The sequence below is a fragment of the Oncorhynchus tshawytscha genome, linkage group LG09 (genome assembly GCF_018296145.1).
Source record: "Oncorhynchus tshawytscha isolate Ot180627B linkage group LG09, Otsh_v2.0, whole genome shotgun sequence".
In the NCBI taxonomy this organism is placed as follows: Eukaryota; Metazoa; Chordata; class Actinopteri; order Salmoniformes; family Salmonidae; genus Oncorhynchus; species Oncorhynchus tshawytscha.
Window position 1 is genome coordinate 72,291,921 of NC_056437.1, and position 24,339 is coordinate 72,316,259.

Consider the following 24,339-nt stretch of genomic DNA (forward strand, 5'->3'; position numbering starts at 1 on the left):
GTTGAGCTTGTCAAGTGACCCGACAAACATCACCAGACAAACACAAAACTGACTGCAACCACAGAGATGGAACAATCAGGAGAAAATAGAAAAAGAGAACAAAATGTACAGTATGAGCCAGCTTGCAAAAGGAGTGAAAGAAAGAGGTCAGCGAGTTGCAAAACCCTGTGTAACAGGAATGACCAGAATCAGAGCTGTAGGCGTCTGGAGCCTGTATCAAACATGACTAAGCAATCAGAACACAACCCCTGTTGATTAAATCAATGTAGTAATGAATATTACAGCCACCTGGGATTAACTATGGAAAACAGCCCTGTTTCATGAAGGCTTGGCGGCAAACCCGCTTTTGGTTCTCAACATGGTGCACAACTTCAACCACAGCTTTCCACCTTGGTGACGGATTTGTTTAGTCCAGGACTGATTCTACAGCTTGTTTTTTTATATTATCAGCCTGTGACTCAAAATGGCAGGTCAAACTATCCATTCAATGGGGGGGGGGGTCTGAATTTAGATTAAAATTCAGTTTTAAAAAGTACATCACAGACAATGTGATGTAAGGCTGAGACTAGCAGTGCACGATATTTACCAAATATTGCAATTATGATTTAACTTGCAATTTAGATCAAAACAGTTTGCTGAACTGTTATAATCATAGAAATAAAAATAGCCTTGCTGATTCTATGCTTGGTGTAGTTTGGCATGACAACGAAAGAACAAGCAAGGTACAGTAGAAGTTGTGACAGGGTAGGAACCAGTGTTGGCCAGTTTCCCAGGGGACCCTTATTACATTTGAATGTTACATTCATGGCGTTTAAGAATAAATTGCCACCTCTTGCGATATGCATATTGCACAAGTCAATATTGCAATTTCGATAATAATTGGAATAATTCTGCAGCCCTAGCTGAGACTGAAATGTTATTCCATAAGCTGTGAGAACAGGATACCATTAATGCCAAGATAGCTTCATGTGCATTTGAAAGCTACCAATACCACATAGGATCTGATGGAGAAGAACACGACAGCACACAAATATGTGATAATTATGGCTACTCGTTTTTTTTACTTCTGAAAGTTAGCAGATAGTCTGTTAAATGTACATTATTTAAAAAAGGCCCAACATTTCAACTTCTCAATCTCCAAAAACAAACATACAAAACACCCCCCAAAAAAAAAACAACCCAGGACAGTATAAAGCCGCACAATTTTGTACCAGATACAGACAATAATAAAATATGCAATGCTACATTAAGTGGTTAAAAATACATGAGGGGAAAAAGTATATTGATTTTTTTTTAAACATCTTTAAAGAATATACATTGCTATTTTTCGTAACTAGCCAGGATTTTAGTCAAAAGTGCATTCTATATTACAAATATGAAAGGAGGAGAATCATACAGTAAATCGGAAGAGAAAATGTTACACAACAAAAGAGGAAACTAGATATGAGGCAGACAAACACCGCAAATGTATTTCAGATCAGATGAAGCAGGGAGGGGCTAGTGTAAGAATCGCCAAAGCAGAAGGAACAACACTACTCGATCACTCTTTGGGAGTCCATATTAGAGCCAGTCTATTTCCTTACAGGAAATAATAAACAAAATGTATGAACTGAACAAAACATTTCCTTATGCCATGGTCCCTTCCACACTCTCCACGTCCAGATTGATTCTCCTCCTTTTCCTTGCCCAAACAGCCACTCACCAAACCAATCACCTCCCCCCATGCACCCGACACATCACTCACTCCCACAATGCGTCGTCAGTCCCTCCCTTCACTGTGCCTCACTCACGCAGCAGTAAAGTGCAGAGGACACACAAATGAATAAGCTTTTCAAAACTAACGTAACAAAAAATACAACTCATAGTGAAACATCGTGAAAAACACTAAGTAACTCATGGTTAAGCCGATACAGAGGCCCTACTAACAGACCCACAGTAACGGCAGAATGGTTGTAGCTCTCTAGAGGGTGGGTATCTCTGTCCACTGTTAAACCAAATTCAATGGGCCTTGCTCATGGCCTGCTATTGTTCCTCTTCAGTTTCTCCCGATATGCAAACACAGTAACCTGATCCACTACTACGCTATACCTATAGCTGTTAATCCACAGAAACATATATCAGACATATTCTTGTGTGCAAATCACTCCCAGCACCCCCTTCAAGAGATGGCATGGCTTCAGCAGGGTGTGTGCATAGAGGGAGAGACCCAGAGACTATGTAAAGCAGCTTTTGTACAACAGCACCAGAGAGGTTCCATTTTGCCATTACTGAGACATGTTGCTCCTCACCACTCATTCTGATCTGATAACAGTCCCAGACAGGGTGAAGGGGCGGCGGACAACATCCTGCAACCCACTATCAACAATCCCACAAGACAGAATCTCTCTGTCATCCATCAACACGAACAACAACCGGACTGTCAGAACATCATACAATGGGACAGCGGGAACATTCACACACACACACACACACACAAAGGTTACATATACCAATGTGATTTCTTTGAGTAAATGTACAACTTGAGTAAATGTATCTACACAAGAAATTGAAACGCATGTTAGACATAATCCTCCAACCTTTCCTATGACTATCACTCAACAGTATGTTCAGAGCGAGGTGAGAACAATTCTTCAGTCTGAAACCAAATGTAGCATATTTCAAGAAATTATTACTCGAAAATAACATATTTGATTGCTAAACCGTTAGCCAATATCCCTCCATCTAGGCAACATTCAACATGTTTTGATTCATCGCTATTTGCCAACGTGGGCGATAGGGCCTCAATATTTGTGTAACCTAAAACTAAGAGAACAAACTGTTACATTACAAACAAGTGTCATGCTCCACACCAAGCTGTGGAATATAGGCTGGTTGGGGAAAAATACATATTTTTCAGTTATGAGTTGTGCTGAAAAAGTCAGAACTTCTGAATGTGTTCTAATGGCCTTTTACAGGGTGACCCGTATCATCATCATCATCATCATCTCGGCAGCAGCAGCGGGAGAGAGACAGAGGAGCGAGAGACGGAGAAAGAAAGAGATAGAGAAAGAAAGCGAGAGAGACAGAAGAGAGATGCGAGGTCCAGGTTGGGTCGTATGTGAGGACCCGTCACAGTGGCAGTATTTAACTGTTTTGATGACAGAAGACAAAAAAGAAAATACACAGAAAAACAGCAGAATCCCTTGACAAGCATTTTGTGTGAAGTGAGACCAGTGATGTCATACTGTTTTTTGAAGTGTGTGTGTGTGTGTACATGTACAAAGGCTGTATGTCAGTCAAGAAGACAATTCCCAGAACTGCATCACAACAACACAACCAATCCCACTCTGCTACAGTACACTCCAGATATGACGAGATCTAGCCTGTGTTTAGAAGTGTGTAGTACTGCAATGGAAAGCACCAATTAACCAGAATCTCTGTCGCAACAGACTAGTAGTAGCACTAACAGCCATTTTCTAACCTCCCCACTGTGACCTGTGGCAGTGATTCCTGGCCTACTGCTGGTAGAGCCAGTGTGGAATGCCTCAGGAGACAGTGGGAGACCCAGTTGGCACCAGGATGGTAAACATTCAACGAGAACTCGGTGACCCCATGGTCCTACGGGTCAGCCTTAGGACTTACAACTCCCCCAGAACTGTGCAACCGTTGTTTAAGTCAGTTGACGTGAAGGACTAAGTTGATGAAATGGATCTGTTCTGATCCGCTACCTGGATAAGGAACCACTAGCAGAATAATGACATTAGCAATCATTAGTGGAGAGGATAAAATGGACACAAACAAGGGATAACTCACATACCGGTACACACACAGCCTTCTACCATGGGAGGCAGGTTGTCTTAGAATACAGGGTTTTCTAAGAATATTTTCACAAGAAAAGATATGAGCAAGAGGTTGTAAAATCTGTGTCAGTTGACCTGGGTCTCTAGCTAAGTGGGTCACTCACTTATCTAAAGTGTAGACTGAAAGTGTACCTGTCTGTATCCCTCACACACTGGTGTGTACTGAGCTCTGAGTGTCTTGTTCATATCAGTCTTCGAGGGGCCGCTCTACACCAGGGGCCAGGGAGAGTTGGGGTGGGGGTAATCGAGGTGTGGCAGGCAGGCCTGGAGCCCACATAGGGTTCAGTGATGCTGGGGGGCCCCAGGCCCCTTGTCCTGCGGTGCCATGTAACGCAGGTAGCTGCTGTCCTCATGCCCACAGTGGGTGAGGGGCTCGCTCTTGAAGAGCGCGGGGGGAGGGGAGACGGGGGGCACAGGCAGGAGGTGGTGGGGTAGAGGGAGTGCTTGCAGGGGCGTGCCGGGGTGGTGCTGCTGTTGTTGCGACGTTTGGTGGTGAGGGAGATGGTGAGAGGGGGTCATGTGCAGATGGGAGAAGGTGGGGTGGCCCACGGGTGCGCGTGGGGGAAGAGCCCCCCCTGTCGGGCTGAGGCCCAGAGGGGCGGAGGTGGTGGCAGCTAAGGGGGCGAGGCCCGGGCCGGGGCCAGAGGAGGAGGTGGCAGAGAGGTGGAGAGGCAGGGGGAGGCTGCTGGCCTGCAGGGTCACAGGGCTGGTGACCCGGAAGCACTTCTCCTTGTGGGCCTTGAGCATGTTGGAGAAGCGGAAGCGCTGGCTGCACAACTCGCAGGGGTAGGGCTTCTCTCCTGTGTGGGTGCGGCGGTGGCGCTTCATGTTGGGCCGGCTGGTGAAGCTCTTCCCACAGATCTCACAGATGAATGGCTTCTCTCCTGCAGGAGATGGGGACAGAGAGAAAGAGAGAGAAAGAGAGAGAGAGAGAGAGAGAGAGAGAGAGAGAGAGAGAGAGAGAGAGAGAGAGAGAGAGAGAGAGAGAGAGAGAGAGAGAGAGAGAGAGAGAGAGAGAGAGAGAGAGAGAGAGAGAGAGAGAGAGAGAGAGAGAGAGAGAGAGAGAGAGAGAGAGAGAGAGAGAGAGAGAGAGAGAGAGAGAGAGAGAGAGAAAGAGAGAGAGAGAGAGAGAAAGAAAGAGAGAGAAAGAGAAGAGAGAGAGAAAGAGAGAAAGAGAAAGAGAGAGAGAGAGAGAAAGAAGAGAGAGAGAGAAGAGAGAAAGAGAGAGAGAGAGAGAGAAAGAGAGAAAGAGAGAGAGAGAGAGAGAGAGAGAGAGAGAGAGAGAGAGAGAGAGAGAGAAAGAAAGAGAGAGAGAGAGAGAGAGAGAAAGAGAGAGAGAAAGAGAGAGAGAGAGAGAGAAAGAAAGAGAGAGAGAGAGAGAGAGAGAGAGAGAGAGAGAGAGAGAGAGAGAGAGAGAGAGAGAGAGAGAGAGAGAGAGAGAAAGAGAGAGCGCGAGGAGATGGGTGATTTAGTCCCTGACTCTCCTTAATTAGTTTAACTTTCACACGTCACCAAACTTCATGCATGAGAAGAATAATATACCACCTGGCAACACTTTTTGTCCTGTGCTGATTAAACCCCTCTGAACTTTATGAAGAAGTTAACTTTACAATCAGACAATGTCTCTGTAGGAGAGCATGAGGGGTCATTGCTGTCTAACCACCCACTCAGCAGGCAGCGGTGCCAGTTCACACTTTGGGATGAGACGAGATGAGAAAATGAGCAACGGCTGTCCATTCGAGAGCTGCTCTCATTAACCTTTCATTCAATGTGCCCGTTACCACCCCCGTACACTCATTCACAGCACACTCAAAGCATCTCTCGGCTTTAATCTGAGCTGCATGTTTTCTGAGAGGCTCCGGTAAACCATTTACAGTATGACAGTGAATCATTTAATTGTGACAAATTATACTGGAGCCTTTTGTTAATCTTCTGCAACTTCTGTGTAGTAGGTAAGTTCCAGAGGAAAGCATAAACCTGGGGGGGGGGAAGGAAAAAAGGATGAAGAAGAAGACTGTGTGTTACAAGGCATCACTGGGTGTGTCTGACCACAGGAGGCCAAATCGGTCAGCGGCGGCCAGGAGAGGGTAAAATAATTACACCTTACAAAGAGAACCACCAGGGAGTGCAGGGAATCCACCCACACTAGGGAGGGAGAAATGAAAAAGACTGAAAAAGAACATGCCTGGTCCCGATGTTCTGCTTTGGAAAAGGAGAGAAGTGGCAGGGGAGAAAATGTAAGATGTAATATAGAACGTGTCAGGGTAGTCATTATAAGTAGACATGGTGGGAGAGGCACCACTGATGCTTTGCCACCCTCTCATTATAGAGGCTGGGCGAGGTCTCGGTACTGCTCGCCTTGAGACGTTGCTTTCCTTTTATAGAGCATCTACGGAGTCTCACTGGCTGACTCGGGATCAAGACTGAAGGCCATGCAGACACTCCAGTAAATGGGACGGCTTTGGTCAGGGAGAACCTCCGAATGTTGACGAATGAAGAGGTCTGGCTTCTAACGTTATTGGAAGACCAGCGTCTGAATATTTGGTTTCAAACATTTTGATGACATGAAAAAGCTCAAAAGCTTTTATAGTCCTTGGAGTGTGAGCTTTGTAATTGCACGTTTGTGTCACACAAATTCCTCAGTGAGTGTGTGAGAGTGTAAACTGGTGTGTGTTCACTGTGTCTTACCGGTGTGTGTTTTCATGTGCTCGTCAAAGTACTGCTTCATGTTGAAGTCCTTGCCACACCACTGACACATGAACTGCTTGTGTCCGATGTGGATGCTCATGTGGGAGCGTAGCTGGTACTTATACTGGAACCTCTCAGCACAGTTCTATAGAGAGACAGGGAGGAGAGAGAGAGAGAGAGAGAGATAGACATTTAGGGTGTCCCAAACGGCAACCTATTCCCTAGTAAGTGCACTACTTTTGACCAGGGCCCATAGGGGGTGGTAGTACACTATATATGGAAATAGGGGGCCATTTGAGACGTAGCCATTTTAGACGACATAGCACGTACACAATCATTCCTGGAATGGAAATTCACGAGGGCTACTGTATAACAACACTATAATACATACATAAACACACATAATATATACCTAACACAGATGCAGTGGAAGAAGGAGCCCTCTACGCAGTACAGAGTCAGCTGTACTCTTTAATAACATGCTAGTGGAGTTGCTTTATTTAATCACATGGAGCTCCAGCCATCCAACCAACCACGTTCCCAGACAACCCTCCTGCCTTTATGTGGTTGGCCACACAGAGGCCCCCCCAGGGGAGGTGGTACCTGCTTCCTACAGAATGTCCTATAAACCAGAATGCTGGGTATGCAGACAAACACCTGAGGTGAGTTCAACAAGGGCTCTGTTTGCCCTTGTTGAACGCCTACATGGCCACTTAATTATTTGTAGTGGCAGTTCAGACCCGAAACAGGCACGCATGTTTGCTGCACACTATCTCTGACAGTTAGCCAACGTTATAAAACAGGTGGGTTTAATAATGAATGGTTAAAACTACATTCCAGCCGGTGTCTATTCCACAAGTATCCACAGGCTAAATCTATTATGTTAAAATGCTTATTTACTCTGTTCCATTTGAATGCGCAATCCACTGTCTCATCAGCCCAGCCATGCAATTTATAAACTTGATCTCCACTATAAAACGCATCCAGACATGATCTCATTTTTTTTTCAACAATGGAGATTTGCGTAAACCTTGCTGTCTAGCTCTCTGACATTTGCAACATTGTTTCAATATTCAAATTTGTCCCGTAGTAATGAACAAGTCGGGAAAGGACAGACAGGCAGCGTTTCTCTGCCAGTCGAAATCAGGCTTATAAACTGCGTGTACATGTCACACATGGCTAGTAGAACGCCAAACTCTTCACTGAGACCATGCGGAGACATCAATCCATGGGTGAGTCGGTACCACATTTTTATTTGTGCCAAAATCTAATTGAAAGAAAAGTTGTATTGCAAATATAGAAGGCTATGGTCCGAAGCAGGCTTTTAGAAGTGCTGTTTTTATTTGATTACTTATCGTTAATGCCGGCTTTGCTGTGCTTTCCAATACATAAGCACCTCCCATTCCTAGCGATAAAATAATCGTATTAAGTCATAGAAAGGTTTTACTGATTGTGAAGTTTCAAATGCATTCTGTCATTACTAAATGTGTAATGGGATAGGTATTTTAACATGACAATTTAATATTCAGTCGTCTTCCTCAAATGAAGGGGATGATGACGCAATCTATGCGAGAGGGAATAAATCTGAATTTATTGGTCCTCAACTTACGGCTCAGACACTTCAAGCAGTATAAATAGAGTTACTTGCCCCAGGGCAGGTAGTTATGGAGGAGTCCTTGCCATAGAAATGTACCTTGCTAAAAGGTGAGCCTCGTTGTACCGGTTATCCAGAGTTGAACTCAGAGTTGCCCGAAGTTACCTCTCTAACTGCCAAAACCTGATTTGCAGTATAGAGCTCTGCTGATTAAACGGTCCTATGTAGATAGTTACTGGTTGAAAAAAAACTAATCAGGAATTAACACTTGTTTTCAAATGTTTTCACACTTTTACAGTGTTAGTTTCATCAGCTGTTGTACAACAATATTATACAAAACACAGGAAAAACTGCACTGGGTCTTTAAAAAGTAAACAGTCCAAAATTCCAACTCTACCCGTCTGTATTTTTATTCCAGTTATTCTCTACACCATGTGTATTCATGGTCTGCTAATGTTTGACATGGACATGTTGCATCTAGACCTGGTTGCCGTTGCTCCAACTGTGTGACCATGAACATTTAGGGATAGTTTATATGTAGTCAAGTGTGCCTTGGTTCAACAGTAATCCCCATTTTGGAGCAGTCACAGTAGAGCAGGCCATATTCCTCTGTTCAAACAACCCATAGTTGTCTGAATCCTGCTCAGTTTGTCTGAGTTAGCCATTCAAACCTTACCAGCTAGAAGTCAATATTTAAGGATTCTAATACAAATTAGAGGTCGACCGATTATGATTTTTCAACACCGATAGCGATTATTGGAGGACCAAAAAAGCCGATAACAATTAAACCGGCCGATTTTTTTATTTGATTTTTTTGTAATAATGACAATTACAACAATACTGAATGAACACTTATTTTAACTTAATATAATACATAAATAAAATCAATTTAGCCTCAAATAAATAATGAAACATGTTCAATTTGGTTTAAATAATGCAGAAACAAAGTGTTGGAGAAGAAAGTAATATGTGCCAATATGCAATGTGTGCCGTGTATGTGCCATGTAAAATGTGTGCCATGTAAGAAAGCTAACGTTTAAGTTCCTTGCTCAGAACATGAGAACATATGAAAGTTGGTGGTTCCTTTTAACATGAGACTTCAATATTCCAAGGTAAGAGGTTTTAGGTTGTAGTTAATATAGTATTTATAGGACTATTTCTCTCTATACCATTTGTATTTCATATACCTTTGACTATTGGATGTTCTTATAGGCACTATAGTATTGCCAGTGTAACAGTATAGCTTCCGTCCCTCTCCTCGCCCCTACCTGGGCTCGAACCAGGAACACATCGACAACAGCCACACTCGAAGCAGCGTTACCCATCGCTCCACAAAAGCCGCGGCCCTTGCAGCGCAAGGGGAATAACTACTCCATATCTAAAAGCGAGTGACGTTTGAAACGGTATTAGCGCACACCCAGCTAACTAGCTAGCCATTTCACATTGGTTACACCAGCCATTAGGCTGATAGGCTTGAAGTCATAAACAGCGCTGTGCTTGCGAAGATCTGCTGGCAAAACGCACGAAAGTGCTGTTTGAATGAATGATTACGGGCCTGCTGCTGCTCAGTCAGACTGCTCTATCAAATCAGACTTAATTATAACATAATAGCACACAGAAATACGGGCCTTTGGTCATTAATATGGTAGAATCCGGAAACTATCATTTCGAAAACAAAACGTTTATTTCACTGAAATACGGAACCGTTCGGTATTTTATCTAACGGGTGGCATCCCTAAGTCTAAATATTCTTGTTACATTGCACAACCTTCAATGTTATGTCATAATTACGTAAAATTCTGGCAAATTAGTTCACAATGAGCCAGGCAGCCCAAACTGTTGCATATGACTCAATTTTACCTGACACAATTTCACCTGGTTAATATTGCCTGCTAAACTGGATTAGTTATAACTAGTGATTATGATTGATTGTTTTTTATAAGATAAGTTTAATGCTAGCTAGCAATTTACCTTGGCTTCTACTACATTCGCGTAACAGGCAGGCTCCTCATGGAGTGCAATGGTTAGAGCGTTGGACTAGTTAACTGTACGGTTGCAAGATTGTATACCCTGAACTGACAAGGTGAAAATCTGTCGTTCTGCCCCTGAACAAGGCAGTTAACCCACCGTTCCTAGGCCGTCATTGAAAATAAGAATGTGTTCTTAACAGACTTGCCTAGCTAAATAAAGGTATAAAAAAAGAAAAAAAGAAAATCAGCACCCAAAAATACAAATTTCCGATTGTTTTGAAATCGGCCCTAAAGTAATCGGCCATTCCGATTAATCGGTCGACCTCTAATACAAATACATTAAAAATGGACACTATTCATACTCTGATGAAACACTGTCCTTATAAAACGAATATTCATGAAAAAAGTGTATACACTCTATAAAGTAATCTTGAACTTAGTCTTCTCCAGACCGAAATCAGGTGGATGTTCTATTTAAAAACTCTCCACCCGTCATGCATGAATGAAGATTTGTTATTGAAGGGTTTCTGTAACTGGTATATTGTCACTTATTGGTGTTCCATATCCCCATCTAGTGGTCTCTCTAGCGCCCCTACTCTATTACAATCCTGTGTTACATATTCTGAACAAATGTTCGCATGGTATATGTAACAGTAATATTTGATGATATCTCTTTTCCCTTTCATATATAATTTAGATCAGGCATTCTATGGTACTAATGTTCTGATGTGTTTTCTTGCTTGATCATGTGACATATGCAATTATCCTTGAAACAAAGCCAGACGTGCCTGCCGACAATTCCAACTGATGATGGCCTGAGGCCGAAACGTTTGTGTTTTGTTTTCACCTTTCATTTACGCACTGATGTTTATTGAAACATCTTTATCTTGCTTTCAAGCCTCAGTTTTGGATATATATATTTTTTGACAGTGTGTGTGTGTCCATCTCTTCCAATACCCTATAAAATGAAATAAATATTCTGTTTCAGTCTGTGTTTGAGTGTGGGAGGGACAGTGCGACTGCAAGTCTAAACAGCTCACCTCACAGCGGAAGGGCTTCTCCCCAGAGTGCTGCAGCGAGTGAACCTTCAGGGACATGCTGCGCTTGAACGACTTGCCACAGGTCTCACAGGTGAACGGCATGTCTTTAGTGTGAGCTGCAGAGAGGAAGGAACAGGTTAAAGGTGGGTGCCAACCAGAGCGGGACAGGGGATAGATATTGGGGGTGTTAAAACAGTGATTCATCGTGCCCAAAAGTGAAAAGTATTCATTTTCTCGCTCTCGGTAAAAGAGAGCTCTGAATGTTGCTCCATGAAAGAGAGCTAGAAAGGCAAAAGAGGGTGAGTTAGTTCCAATTGATACAGATGTACAGAGCCTTGCAAAAGTATTCATACCCCTTGGATTTCTTCACATTTTAATGATACGAAGTGGGATTAAAATGGATTTAAAATGTCATTTTTTTTGTCAACAATCTACTCAAAATATCAAAGTGAAAGAATAATTCCATATAGATAACTAAAATATAATCGTTGCCTAAGTATCTAGCCCCTTTGTTTAAGCAAGCCTAAATGAGTTCAGGAGTAAAATGTCTTTTAACAAATCACATAAGCTACATGGACTCACTGTGTGAAATAATAGAGGTTGACATGATTGAGTGACCAACCCTTCCTCTGTCCCCCATACATACCACATATGTATGTATTATCCCTCAGTCAAGTATTGAATTTCAAGCACAGATTGAACTACAAAGACCAGGGAGCTTTTCTAAAGCCTGATGGGAGAAAACTGAGGACGGATCAACAACATTGTAGTGACCCCACAATAATGACTTAAATGACAGAGTGAAAAGAGTACAAATGTACAGAATACAAATATTCCAAAACATGCATCTTGTATGCAACAAGGCACTGAAGTAATACTGTAAATGAATACACCTTTTGGCCTAAGTGCAAAGCCTTATGTTTTGGGCAAATCCAACACGAAACGGGATGGAGCTAAGCACAGACAAAATCCTAGAGGAAAACCTGCTTCAGTCTGCTTTACACCAGACACTGGGAGAGGAATTCACCTTTCAGCGAGACAATAACCTACAACACAAGGGCAAATGTACACTGGTTGCTTACCAAGAAGAAAGTGAATGTTCCTGAGTGGCCAAGTGACAGTTTTGACTTAAATCTGCTTGAAAATCTATGGCAAGACTTCAGAAATGACTGCCTGGCCATGCTCTGCAACATCTTGACAGAGCTTGAAGAATTATGAAAAGAATAATGGGCTAATATTGCACAACAAAAGGTGTGTAACGCTCTTATACACTTACCCAAGAAAACTCACGGTTGTAATCACTGCCAAAGGTGTTATCTAACATATATCGACTCAGGGAGCTGAATACTTATGCAACAACTATATTTGTGTTATTTAACTCACATGAATCTTTTTTTAATGTTAAAAATGTTCTTCTACTTTGACAGAGTATTTTGTGTAGGTTGTTGTCAAATTTAAATCAATTTTAATCCCACTTTGTCACAAAATGTGAAGAAACCCAAGGCGGATGAATACTTTTGCAAGACAATGCACATCCTATTAGGGACATTTGGGAGTTACCAGAAAGAGCAGGAACAGACTAACTGGAGTCCACCTACCAACCATGTGCTTGCGGACATGAGCCATCGTGTAGAACTTCTTGTCACAGATCTCACAGGCAAACTTCTTCTCTGCGTAGCCGTGCACGATCTTGATGTGCTCGTGCAGCGACCACAGCTTCTTGAAAGACTTGTTGCAGGAGACGCACTGAGCAGCAGAACACCACACACAGATGACACATTCAGTAATGTTGTTTTGTGCCATTGATTACCCTGACACAATCTAAGAACAGGAGCAAGCAATTGAGACAATCACAGTGTCTGGAGCTGCAGGTGGTATTTCCCACACTGCTGTAACAGTATCTGCCTAGGCTGGTTCCTAACGCTCCGATTCCCTCTGCTGGACAAAAACGTTTCTTACATCCTTCAAGCCCCAGAAATCTGGCCTTGATGACAGACAGATTTTCGTTTCACTGTACCTGGTACATAACTGTAGCCAATGTACCCAATCAATGGAGTCATTTTGATTGCTCAGGTCAAAAACACCTTGTACAGTTAATTAAAAACCAGAGACCAGGTCTGCGTCCCAAATGGCCCGCTTTTCCCTACATAGTGCACTACTTTTGACCAGGGCTCCATATGGCGCTGGTCAAAAGTGGTAGACTGTATAGGGAATAGGGGGTCATTTGAGACACGCTCCAGCTCTCCTTACCTGGATGTTCTTTTCACAGTCAGTCTGCTGGTGTAAGGCCAGCTCACTCTCCAGGACAAACTTCTTGCCACACTTGTCACAGATTTGCATGCGTCTGTGTGTGACATTCATGTGCTTCTCCAGGTACCAGCGGGTGTTGAAGACACGGGGGCACTTCTCACACGCCAGCGTCTCCCGCTCCTCCCCATCCGCTTTATCCCCTGTGGCAGAGCCAGCTGAGGGGGTCCCCTTGCCCTCCCTGGCAGTCCGGCGTGTCCTCTTGGGTGGCTGGGTGGTCTTCTTCCGTCGGCCCCTGGTGGTCATGCCGGTGGTGCTCAGAGCGGTGCACTGGGTCTTCCTCCGGGACTGGCTGGCAGCGGGGACCACCCCACGCCGAGCCCTCTTGGCTCTCGTTCTACGACTCTCTATTTCTTCCTCCTCTTCAACTTCATCTTCTTCCACATCTTCTTCCTCCTCCTCCTCGCTGCAGTGTCTCTCTGAGGCATCGGTTTGGGGGACGGACTTGTCCCCCTTTGATACGTTAAGTGTCTGATTGTTCAGGTTGACCTCCACGATGATCTGCTCCCGATTGAATGACTCCTCCTCTTCCTCTGAGTCCTCGGAGGTGCCCCCATTGCCTGCCTGGGCCCCCTGCGCGCCCCCATCCTGCCCTACTATCCCCTCTCTGTAGTACTGCTGCTGGGGGGAGGTAACATGCTGCGGGGACAGCTGACTGAGAGTCTGGTCACCCATGGGGGTCTTGGCTGCCATCTTGTTGTCCACTAGCACAGAGTAAGGTTTGCCCCCGCCCTCCCGCTTGTACAGCTTGCCCGTTAGGTCCAGGTCTGGGGCGGGGGAGTGGTAGTAGGACTGGGCCACCTGCTGCGTTCTGCGCCCCTCCTGTGACATCCCACCTGGGCTGGACACCTCTCCCTTCAGGCTCTGGCAGGATTTCATGTGTGTGGGAGGGGAAGACTGTAGTAGTGCTAGTTGAAGCTCAGCCAGAGGTTTGTTAGCAGTGTTGCTATTCTTAAACTGTGAGAGTAACCTCGCTATGTTGTATGGAGGGGCAGGGGGAACGGAAGCAATCCCCCACCCCTCCAACCACTGAGGAGACAGGAAGGAGGAAGGGGCGAAGGGAAGAAAGCGTCACCCAGATTCAAACAGGGGATCCATGCTCAGCACAGGACAAAGGCTGAGGACAGACCATGAGTGGCATTCTGCTACAAGCTTGGGCTTCTGTTGAGCTTGAATCTCAAAGCTTCTCTGGAAGCTGGGGTGTCTGCTCTTCAACCTCGATGAGGTTTTGGTCTCTCCGCAGATGAAGCCTCTCAGGTTAGTCTCCCACTCGAGGCTGTCAGTGTTATATTGTCCGTTAGGGCTTCAGTCTTTAAGCTTCTGTCTTGAGGGTGAGCTTCACGCCGGACGTTGAGCTGCAGTCAGAACTTCTGTGCCTCGTTTCAGGAGCCATCTGCAATCTGCCACCTGTGAGAGCAAGAGAAATGGAGAACGAGAGATTAGGCTCAATTCAGTGACAAGCGTGTGGTGCTGCCTCAGAGTGAGTATGTCTGATGTGAAACTACAACCTGGGGAAGGCGTTGTGAATTGAGACTGAGCCATGCTTCACCGCAACCGTTTCACTGGCATGTGTGAACATCCAAACCACACACATCAGAGCTCTGTGAGAGAGGACTTAAGCCCAAACACAGTCTTCCTGTTCTTCACAATCTATTTATGCTTTCAGGTCAAGTCATTTTTCATTCATCTCAACATCTTGTTAACCAGACTTGATATATGCCATCCTATCATCCGCTCACATTTAATCAGAAAACCCATCTTCCATCTCAACCCGGCTTTCAAAACACCAGTTTCACAAATCAATACCTCAATCTCAGCTTTCACATTTCAATAGCGGTCACACTTAACACACCGACTTGCCTAGTTAAATAACGGTTCAATAAAACAAAATAAATACACTGACATATATAACAATATTCATAAGCTGGTATGAAATACACAACGTTGCTTTATTTACTTTGCTTTTATTTAACCAGGTAAGTCATTGAGAACACATTCTCTTCTACAATAACGATTAATGATGAAGCAATGAATATTGGCAATCATGTAGGCCTATCTTTTGACAAACTTACTGAAAAAGTAAGCAATCTGCTCTTCCAGGTGTTTCAATTGGCTTCTTGAACTCTGATTAGGGGGTGTGCTACTATGTATGATTTGCAATCGTACCTTAACGGCTATAAAATGTCATTTGACCCCCCCACCCACCCACCCTTCCCCTCTATTGTGGCAGTTACGAAGCACAAAATAACCACAGCATGGGAGCTGTAAATGAGTTCAACCACAGGAAACTGTACATCAGCTTCTCTGTTTGAGTGAGTGATTGAGTAAGCCTGCACAGCGCATGTGTGCAAGTGATCAAAGAACAAAAAAATATACTGTTTGTAAATGTAAACAAAGCTCTTGCAATATCCTTGTTACTTGGCTTTTGAGGGGTCGTTTACTGCCCGCCCCTATAACACTGTCATGGCAGTGACCCTCAAGGCACAGTGCAGTGACCCTCAATGCACAGTGCGCGAGGAGATGACACTTGTATTGAAACATTTAAGTCAGACATAGCTACAACTTTAAGGTTTTTGTTATTTCCACCATGTATGTTAGACCCCAAAATGACCTTGGGCACGGGATGCTGACTCAGCACTGGGGTTGGCTTCTTGACTTGCAACAACTTCGAGAGCCACTAGAAGAAAAAATATTTTTTAAATCCTCTCTCATAAACAACAAACATCCTCTGCTCAACGGCCCAGTATAGGTTAACCGTCACAACCCAGCTCCACGATTCTGAGACTTATCAAGCCAAAGAGGCCCTCAAATAACAGATTCCAGCTGGACTGTGTCTGAGGCCGAGCTCCACACACAGCCCCAAACTCTCTGGGTCCACCTCCTCTATCCACTACACTCAAGTTGCGAGAAGTACAATTCTGGAACAGAGCGATTCAAATACACACAAACAAGCACACAGCCTACAGCTGTGTTGACAAAAAAATAAAAAAAATAAACAGAGGACAGACATGCATAGGCATTTAGACAAAAGCAAAACAATGCACACCCACCCACAACCTTTCTTCCTGTGCACGCTGACTGTCTGATCCTTTCTGAGAAATGGACTGCTCTAGGCGCATTACAACCACAAGAGGCGTGACTGCGCTCCATAGAGCACCTCGTCTCACCCACTGGAGTATTAAACTCCCTCAGATGCTCTCCTGCCCCGTGTGCAGATGTGATGTTATATCTGCCAGAACCAATCCAATAGACCCTGTACTCTCTGAACAGCTGCTTGTGCACAGGAATGTAGTAGGGTCAGGAAGACAGAGGCCTGTGTGCCTTGATGGTCCCTCTGAGTGGAGTGAGTGTCAAATGAGTCACGGCTTTCCTGATGAGTAGTGCAGGCAGATGTAGGTCTACCTTTACACCAAGGGTTTCAAAATCATTCGGAGGGCTGAGTGTCTGCAGGTTTTCGTTTTTCCTTTCAATTAAGACCGAGATAACCAGGTGTGGAGAGTTCCTTACTAATTAGTGACCTTAATTCAATAAAGTACAAGGGTGGAGTGAAAACCCGCAGACACTTGGCCCTCCGCAGAATGAGTTAGACACGTGCCTAACATCGAAAGACTGAGGGTTCGTTCTGCTCAGTGAAGATTTGCAACGAAATTACTGGACCAGAACGTATGACAACTTTGCACACCCTTAGTGCTGTTCCGGTTATTAACATGATCAAACAGGGAGTGAGATTTTGGGGGGCAAGAGAGCATGTGCAAACATTCCACAACCACACACAGGATAGCTGAGGTTATGCAACTCGTATTTAGTAAAATCCTTACTTAGATGAGTCACAGTAGAGTTTCACTCACAATGAGATAGCACAGCCCTTTGATGTGGTGAGCAGGAAGAGAGACGATTTCACAATATCAGTGGTAATTTTACAATTACCTTGTCAGATCTCGAGGTTAAATTCAGTGTTGATTCAACGTTGATCGTTTATGACTCTGCTTTTTCCAGTTTGGTAGTGCTGAGCGATTCATGCTTTTCGAAGTTGGTCTAGTTTCAGCTTGAATATTAAAAAAATTCCGTTTTCAATTATTTATTTCTACATTAAATGCACTATGTACAGTTGAAGTCGGAAGTTTACATACACTTAGGTTGGAATCATTAAAACTCATTTTTCAATCACTCCAAAAATGTCTTGTTAAACTATAGTTTTGGCAATTTGGTTAGTACATCCAGTTTGTGCATGACAAGTCATTTTTCCAAACAATTGTTTACAGACAGATTATGTCACAATTCCAGTGGGTCAGAAGTTTACGAACACTAAGTTGACTGTGCATTTAAACAGCTTGGAAAATTCCAGAAAGTTATGTCATGGCTTTAGAAGCTTCTGATAGGCTAATTGACATCATTTGAGTCAATTGGAGGTGTACCTGTGTATGTATTTCAAGGTCTACCTTCAAACTCAGTGCCTCTTTGCTTGACGTCATGGGAAAAAACAAAAGACTTAAGCCAAAACAGCAGGGGAAAAAAATCGTAGTCCTCCACAAGTCTGGTTCATCCTTGGGAGCATTTTCCAAACGCCTGAAGGTACCACGTTCATCTGTACAAACAATAGTACGCAAGTATAAACACCATGGGACCATGCAGCCGTCATACCGCTCAGAAAGAAGACGCGTTCAGTCTCCTAGAGATGAACGTACTTTGGTGCGAAAAGTGCAAATCAATCCCAGAACAACATAAAAGGACCTTGTGAAGATGCTGGAGAAAAACCGGTACAAAAGTATCTATATCCACAGTAAAACGAGTCCTATATCAACATAACCTGAAAGTCCGCTCAGCAAGGTAGAAACCACTGCTCCAAAATCGCCATCTGGTCTAGAGGTCGACCGATTAATCGGAATGGCCGATTAATTAGGGCCGATTTCAAATTTTCATAACAATCGGAAATCTGTATTTTTGGGTGCCGATTTGCAGATTTTTAAAATGTATTTTTTATATACCTTTATTTAACTAGGCAAGTCAGTTAAGAACACATTCTTATTTTCAATGACGGCCTAGGAACGGTGGGTTAACTGCCTCGTTCAGGGGCAGAACGACAGATTTTCACCTTGTCAGCTCGGGGGATCCAAACTTGCAACCTTACAGTTAACTAGTCCAATGCAATAACGACCTACCTCTCTCTCGTTGCACTCCACAAGGAGACTGCCTGTTACGCGAATGCAGTAAGCCAAGGTAAGTTGCTAGCTAGCATTAAACTGATCTTATAAAAAAAACAATCATTATCACTAGTTAACTACACATGGTTGATGATATTACTAGATATTATCTGGCATGTCCTGCGTTGCATATAATCTGACTGAGCATACAAACATACAAGCATACAAGTATCTGACTGAGCGGTGGTAGGCAGAAGCAGGCACGTAAACATTCATTCAAACAGGACTTTCGTGCGTTTTGCCAGCAGCTCTTCGTTGTGCGTCAAGCATTGCACTGTTTATGACTTCAAGCCTATCAACTCCCGAGATGAGGCTGGTGTAACCGAAGTGAAATGGCTAGCTAGTTAGAGTGCGCTAATAGCGTTTCAAACATCACTCGCTCTGAGCCTTCTAGTAGTTGTTCCCCTTGGTCTGCATGGGTAACGCTGCTTCGATGGTGGCTGTTGTCGTTGTGTTGCTGGTTCGAGCCCAGGGAGGAGCGAGGAAAGGGACGGAAGCTATACTGTTACACTGGCAATACTAAAGTGCCTATAAGAACATTAATAGTCAAAGGTTAATTAAATACAAATGGTATAGAGGGAAATAGTCTTATAATTCCTATAATAACTACAACCTAAAACTTCTTACCTGGGAATATTGAAGACTCATGTTAAAAGGAACCACCAGCTTTCATATGTTCTCATGTTCTGAGCAACGAACTGAAACGTTAGCTTTATTACATAGCACATATTGCACTTTTACTTTCTTCTCCAACACTTTGTTTTTGCATTATTTAAACCAAATTGAACATGTTTCATTATTTACTTGAGGCTAAATTAATTTTATTGATGTATTATATTAAGTTAAAATAAGTGTTTATTCAGGATTGTTGTAATTGTCATTATTACAAATAAAATAAAATAAAAACAATAGTCCGATTTAATCGGTATCGACTTTTTTGGTCCTCCAATAATCGGTATCCACGTTGAAAAATGATAATCGGTCGACCTCTGGTCTGACAAATAGAACTGTTTGGCCATAATCACCATCGTTATGTTCGGAGGTAAAAGGGGGGGAAGCCTTGCAAGCCGAAGAACACCATCCCAACCGTGAAGCACGGGGGTGGCAGCATCATGTTGTTGGGGTGTTTTGCTGCAGGTGGGACTGGTGCACTTCACAAAATAGATGGCATCATGAAAAAGGAAAATTATAGAACATTTGTGGGCAGAACTGAAAAAGCATGTGTGAGTAAGGAGGCCTACAAACCTGACTCAGTTACACCAGCTCTGTCAGGAGGAATGGGCCAAAATTCACCCAAGTTATCGTGGGAAGCTTGTGGAAGGCTACCTGAAACATTTGACCCAAGTTGAACAATTTAAAGGCAATGCTACCAAATACTAATTGAGTATGTAAACTTCTGACCCACTGGGAATGTGATGAAAGAAACAAAAGCTGAAATAAATCATTCTCTATACTATCATTCTGACATTTCACATTCTTAAAATAAAAAAGTGGTGATCCTAACTGACCTAAGACAGCGAATTTTTACCAGGATTAAATGTCAGGAAATGTGAAAAACTGAGTTTAAATGTATTTGGCTAAGGTGTATGTAAACTTTCAACTTCAACTGTATTATGTGAGTTGAATGCTGTCACACAGAATAAAACAATTAATAAAAGTTGCAGTGTGGTAGTGACTACCCATTACTGCTTATCATTTATTAACCATAATTTATTCACATTACTTTAATCAAATATTTCAGTTGTGTATATTACATGTTTTAATTGATGACTATAATTTTCTCTCATCTCTCATCTCTATAGAGCTGCTGCCTGACAAAGTGCAGTCTGACAAAATGCAGTCTGACAAATCACTATTTTAGTAGTTCTTCAAAGTAAATATGGCATACTGTTATGACTATCTATCAATCAATTAGATCATGTATTTTCAGGTAGAGATACCTCGAAGCAACTGCTCTCTTGATCTCGCATTCTGTCTTTTATGTAGCAAGAGTAAAATAAACATAAACCGGACAGTATGTGAGCAAAGGATTACGGTCATTGTAGTTATTTACCACGTTTTCTGCATTAAACTTTGTAGAATATTGGCCTGTTGGAAACTACAACTCCATACTACAGCGCACAGTTCGGGCATGATCTGATTTATCTCTAGAGAAATTGTGAAATGTCTGCATTGAGCTCACAGAAAAAAAACTGAACAAAATGGAATTCAAATATTTGAACTGACATTGGTCAATTAGTTGTTTAAAAAAACATGATTGCTCAGCACAACCGTTTGGGCTGCTTTCAAATATGAACTTTGCTCCCTCATGTAAAGTGTCTGCAAGATGGGTTCAAATCCTGTGCAGACGGGAATCGCAACTTTATGTAGCTAGTGACATGTCGAGGGTATGCACCAAAGTGTGTCAGCTGAGTCCTTCCCAGAGGTTTAATTTCATTCACCACTGTTTCAACACATTATTCTGCAGCATTGAATTCCACCCTCTGTCTGTGGACTTTAATGAGCTTTCCCTTTGAGGCAAATGTGTGAGGGTTCACATTCCTGACTCCAAACTCATAAGACCTTAACCAGCTCACTGTGTTGCGCACAGTAGGGGAGCCCCATGCCCCTGTAGGTATTTGTGCCTAAGCTTTCTCGAGATATAGATAGAAGGGCAGCAGTGGTAGGCAATCACGCTTTAAACCTCCACAGGCCTCTGCTCTGTCATAATCCTCCATCCAAATGCATGGACTACATTTATTTTTTGCTCTTTCCCTCCCTCAGTGGTGTAAAGTACTTAATAGTACTTACAGGTATTTTTACCTAAGTAGTTTTTTTGCGGTATCTATACTTTACCATTTATATTTTTGTCAACTTTTACTTCACTACATTCCTAAAGAAAACTATATACTTTTTACTCCACACAGTTTCCCTTATACCCAAAAGTACTTGTTACATTTTGAATGCTTAGCAGGACAGGAAAATGATCAAATTCACACACTTATCAAGAGAACATCCCTTGTCATCCCTACTGCCTCTGATCTGGCAGACTCACTAAACACATGCTTCGTTTGTAAATGATGTCTGAGTGTTGGAGTGTGCCCCTGGCTATCTGTAAATTCAAATAAACAAGAAAATACTGCCTGGTTCACTTAATATAAGGAATGTGAAACGATATACACTTTAATTGAAGTATATTTGAGCAATTACATTTACTTTTGATACTTAAGTATATTTCAAACCAAATGCTTTTACTGAAGTAGTATTTTACTGGTTGACTTACTCTTTTTTTTCTCCACATTTTCTATTAAGGCATCTTTACTTTTACTCAAGTATGACAATTAGGTACTTTTCCCACCACAGTCCTCTCTGTGACAACACAGGAAAGGAAGAGGGGAAAGGATCAGATGAGGAAATGCAACAATGTAGGCTAATGAGATGGCCCACGGTGACTCTCAGTTTTGACAGATGAGAAGTCTGTTATTAGTGTTTTAAGTTTGACAAACACATACTGAAATCCCTTAAAATACATGCCACAGTGATTAGTGGGAGCTTGCCATTTAGCTACTATTGACAAAAACATGTATCTATGAAGTTGGGTCTGACAATATGATATGAAGGAACTGGAAGCAAAATGTCTGAATGTTGTTTTACAAATGAGGCTATATTCAACACAACGAACGTGTGCATGGCAAAAGACACCTCATAAAAGCGTCTGCACAACCGACATATTGTGCTCAATAAAAGTTGACATTTTGTTTCGCAAGAATTGGCAAGGCAGCAGCTGGGCCTAAATCACGGCTGAGACACTGTAAAGCAATCCTTTGCCCCCTACTCAAACATAACAGACTATCTAGCACGAATGCTAACTCTGCTTCGCTTGTAATCAATCTGGCCTAGCTAGCTAGCTAGGTTAACTTGCTAGCCACGTCAATTTGGCGCTGACGCGTTACCAACCCACGATATATTTTCATAATACTAACAGATGGATAAAATACGGATGGCTATATTAGTTGAATCCTACAACCTACAAAGCAACGCAGATTAACAACGGTTACACGATTATATGCAGTTTTGTTGGTAACAACCAACTTTAAAAATATGTGCAAAGGGTTAAACAAAAAGGAAACATTGGTTGGTCAAGACCATCGGACGGAAGGCCGTTCGGCTAGCCAATTTATTAGCTAACAAACAACTAACAAGGTATATTCAGTTTACAGTAGCTATCTAAAGACATACGCTTTTATTTTACATTGGTTGGAAATCGACACACTAACAAGACATAAACAATTTGAATGTATCTACCTAGCTAATCAAACTCGCCGTGCACTGTCCGTTTCACCAGAAATAATACTAGCATACATAGCTAGCGCAAATGTGAATTACCATGGCACACGGCTAACGTTAGCTAGCAAATCCTAGCTAATCACAGACGACTTTCACTTTTTTTTTTAACCCAAAACCTCCCAGATATAAATAGGCTAAACCGAGATTTTACACTAGTATACACTATTGCAGCATCAAATCTTATACATCGTTTATACAAATCAAGGTTAAATATGTCAATATTTGTTAATAAAATTGTTTAACAATCATAGCTACAAGAATCTTTTAAATTCGCTCTTCCCTATGAAAAACCTAGCAAGATAGCACACAGCTCGTTACATACTCAATGACGGTTTATTGTCAGCAGTCTAGCTTGATAATAACCAAGACAATACAATCGTTAAGAAAATCATTAATTTGTCTTGCATTGTAGACAAATGTCATGTTTGTAAATACATTAAAAATATACAATAACTTGTAGATAAATGTTACCTTCGGTGAGAGCGCCCTCTTTCTCATTTCGTGCAATCGGAGTTGCAGGGATTCTGGAGTGCTGCAGACGCACAAAAAGAGCCAGCTACTGTTGCAGTTCACCACTGTTTGATAATCCTATTGCATGCTCGATTGTAAATGTGTTTAATGCATTTTTAGAATGTATGACACTGATATGTTAGCAGTAGACTCGGTGCTACTGTAGATCCATCGCTACGTGGCCCAGCCAAGGTCTCGCTCGCACTAACGTTACTGACTCTCGCTCATCCCAGGCACTGACAGGCAGGCCGCTGTCTGGGTTGGGTAGGCGCGCCACATTTTTTTCGTCTTCTATCCAAACCAGACTGGACACAATGCGCGCACTCGTGTCTGTCCCCATTTTTAGCCGGGAAATTACGAGAAAACCAGAGCTGGATTAGACACGGAATCAGTTACTGGAAAAAGCGAACGACTGCATGAAATGTACATCTAAATGACAATGCCCAGATGTTGAGGGAGATTTTTGTTGGATAAAGTATTTTACTTTACTTTTTTTCCACTGCCCATTTCTATAAGGATGGATGTATGTACTAACCAAACAGTTTGAGACTGCTCCGTTGTTCCCGTCTGTAACCACTCTTCTAAAATGAAATGTGGAACAAAGTGCAACTGTATATTTACTAACTTTCCCGTCTGACCTAGGTACAGAAGTGTAATTTTCATTTGAAGTATGCCAATTACGGTCATTAGATTGTAATATTTACTGTAGTGCCCACAACTATGACTAAAACAAACAGGAAATCAGACTTACATCCTGTGTAAACGAGACCTGAATGAGGCACTGTTTATAGTACTCCATTCTGCAAAGATCTGTGCTAAAGTGTCTACAACCTATATTCAGTCTGTTGGGCTAGGAGGTGAAAG

At 42.7% G+C, this 24,339-nt stretch overlaps 1 protein-coding gene across 1 annotated transcript; it reads right to left on the reverse strand.

Annotated features, from left to right (window-relative positions):
* Window positions 1-1,165: 1,165 nt before the first annotated feature.
* On the reverse strand, window positions 1,166-23,960 carry znf652 (zinc finger protein 652). Its single transcript, XM_042327379.1, has 6 exons — window positions 23,437-23,960; window positions 13,382-14,845; window positions 12,730-12,877; window positions 11,132-11,247; window positions 6,528-6,672; window positions 1,166-4,723 (listed from the first exon to the last, which is right to left on the reverse strand). Exons 2-6 carry the CDS (start codon window positions 14,315-14,317, stop codon window positions 4,122-4,124), a joined length of 1,947 nt encoding a protein of 648 aa, XP_042183313.1. The 5' UTR covers window positions 14,318-14,845; window positions 23,437-23,960; the 3' UTR covers window positions 1,166-4,121.
* Between the last annotated feature and the right edge of the window lie 379 nt (window positions 23,961-24,339).

What these genes read in the sequence shown, in the direction of transcription:
- znf652 (XM_042327379.1), bottom strand. Translation starts at nt 14,317, where the DNA reads ATGAAATCCTGCCAGAGCCTGAAGGGAGAGGTGTCCAGCCCAGGTGGG. An exon ending in ACTGTGAAAAGAACATCCAG is followed by an intron (nt 12,878 to 13,381) that starts GTAAGGAGAGCT and finishes TCTGCTGCTCAG; the next exon opens with TGCGTCTCCTGCAACAAGTC. An exon ending in AGAAGCCCTTCCGCTGTGAG is followed by an intron (nt 6,673 to 11,131) that starts GTGAGCTGTTTA and finishes GTCTCTCTATAG; the next exon opens with AACTGTGCTGAGAGGTTCCA.